Genomic DNA, 2,419 nt, shown 5'->3' on the forward strand with positions numbered 1-2,419 from the left:
AGAGAGAGAGAGAGAGAGAGAGAGAGAGAGAGAGAGAGAGGAAGAAAGAGAGTAGAGCGAAAGGATCTCCCTGCTAAATGCGCAAAGCGTCCCGTCACCCCACGCTGAGCTCCATGGCCAACTCCGGCTGCCTGCTGCTCTCCGGCTCCGGGATGCTACCTCACTCGCTCCAGTGTCCCCCTGCCTTCCTCTACCTGCCCGAGGTAAGACTGAATGAAGCTCGCATTGTCGCTCTCTCCCCCTCTCTCTCCTCTCTCCGCTCCTCTCACTCGCTCTGCATCCGTCCCTTTCATTTCTCTTGTGCGCTCCTCGGGCGGCACGTGATGGTATCGCGCTTCGCTTTGTGTTGTTACCCAGAGTGCTTTCACCCCCCTCTCCTAACCCTTGACCCTCACCCTGCCCTGCCTTTGTGGAGACACAACAACAACAACAAAAAGAAAGAAAGAACGGAGGTGGAGGGGAACGGGGCATACCTCTTTAATTTTTATCCATCCGAGCCTTCCTGCTCTCCATCTCTTCTTGTCCTCCTCCTCCTCTCGTCTTCTTCCGTGCCTCCCTTCACTGAGTGAAATTAAAGCAGTGAATTAGCGATTCTGTGACGTGGGACCACGCAGTGTTTGTGTACATCAGTCGCTTCATGACTCATTGTGCTTGGAAATGTTTTCCCGGTCAGTCTGTTGTGCTCTGTCACTTCTCTGCTGCAAAGAGGAGGCAGTTTTACAGTTAGGTGTGTTTTTTTAAATGAAACATTACTGGAGGGGGGAAACAAAAAATATTTTCCTGAGTTTTTTTTTTTTTGATGCAAATGGATGTCAACTTTATTTTCTGTAGCTGTTTGCTCAAGAAGGCACCCACTTTTCTACATGTGTGTGGTGCCCAAATCCTGAATGTGTTACCTAATCTGACCCCAGCCTGGGTCTGCTCAACATTTACACTCCAGACTCCTCTTGAATTTAAAAAAAAATATCAATCTCACCCCCTAAATTTTGAAAGTCAGGCCTGCAGGATTAATACATGAAATAGTGATTACACTGCTGCTGTTTGAGTTGTGTTCAAATCTTTACTCGTCTCCTGTTTAGTTTCGTGATCTGCCAGCAAACCAAATGTCTACATTTCTTCGTCATATCTCTCTTTATGTCCACCCCACCCCACCCCCCTTTTTTTAAAAGGCTTATCATTGTTCTTTAATCCCTTTGAATTTAAGAATGTTTGTATGGTAAAATCATGTTCTCACAGGCAAAAGAAAATCTGTGCACTTGCTTTAAATACACACTACATTCAGACTTTGTAAAATTAAACTGTCACTTATTGTGAGATTTGTTTAAATTTATCACAGGCCTACAGCAAGCTCTTCAATCTCACTTCCCTTCATTTTTCCACCGTTGATCACCACCAAGTGACAACGCGTTGAATAATTATATATCTCTGCAAATTAACATTGATTTTCCCCTTCTTTTTGGGTCCTTTTTTTTTTTGTCCTCCTCCTTTGGAAATTGATTCTGTCACTGATCCCCTTGTTTTGTGAAACCTGAAGACTGCAATTTTCTGAAGGGAGGTGAAAAAATCAACAACAAGGTGACTCTTAAGAGCCCGTGTGCCTGTCTATCTGCTGAATTATTCACGTGTTTTAATTCAGCGAGTTGGTGAGGTGGGGGGGGGGACGGGAGTGCTGTTAGTGGTGGGGACGACGAAGAGGGGGTCAGTTGTGTTTTTTACTACCGGCAGCATGTGTTGCAGTAAACAGTGTGCGTTACTGCAGTGATTGTAGAAGGTGGGGGGGGATAACGGTGAGGCTGCCTCGCGATGAAAACTCCTGCATTTTCAAACCTCTCCCCTCCGTCTCCTCCACCATCATGGTAATGGCCCTCACCCCCTCCCACCCATCTGTCCAGAGCGGGCACACCCCACCGGCCAGGCGGGGGTGGAAGGGTGAGGTGTGTGTGTCGGGGGGGCGGGAGGCAGCCAGGTGCCACCAACTGCCAAAGCCACCTTGACAAACTCATATTCTAAGATAATGCTTTTTTTTTTCCTGATGGGGACATTTTTGTCGCAAATCTGCAACTAACTAAATAGTTGAATTTAAAGAGAAAATATTTTGCATCGTTATATTCACGCCTTCAATATCTTCATTTTTTATGTCAAGCAGTGGAAAACTTTCTGAGCTCCTTTCCGCACGTAAACTGAATGAGTTTAGGTGGGTTTACCTTCCACTACATCCCTGTTACTTCCAAATCCTCAAGGATGAGCAGCAAGCCTCTTGACTGAGTGTGTGTACACCTGACCGCACAAGTGCGTCCGCGCGCGTGTGTGTGTGTGTGTGTGTGTGTGTGTGTGTGTGTGTGTGTTTACGTCGACAGTAGATTCCTCCAAAAGTCCAAGACAGAGCTGAAATTGAAACTTCCTGTGTGCTATTTTCATG

At 46.4% G+C, this 2,419-nt stretch overlaps 1 protein-coding gene across 1 annotated transcript in view; it reads left to right on the top strand.

Moving 5' to 3' along the window:
• Positions 1-77: 77 nt before the first annotated feature.
• LOC103356361 (RNA binding protein fox-1 homolog 3-like) overlaps positions 78-2,419 on the top strand; it is a 77,239-nt gene continuing 74,897 nt past the window's right edge. Inside the window, exon 1 of the mRNA XM_008280466.1 lies at positions 78-203. Coding sequence (XP_008278688.1) covers positions 78-203 — 126 coding nt within the window. The remainder of the gene's footprint in view (positions 204-2,419) is intronic.

This window comes from Stegastes partitus, unplaced genomic scaffold (genome assembly GCF_000690725.1).
Source record: "Stegastes partitus isolate 25-593 unplaced genomic scaffold, Stegastes_partitus-1.0.2 Scaffold195, whole genome shotgun sequence".
In the NCBI taxonomy this organism is placed as follows: Eukaryota; Metazoa; Chordata; class Actinopteri; family Pomacentridae; genus Stegastes; species Stegastes partitus.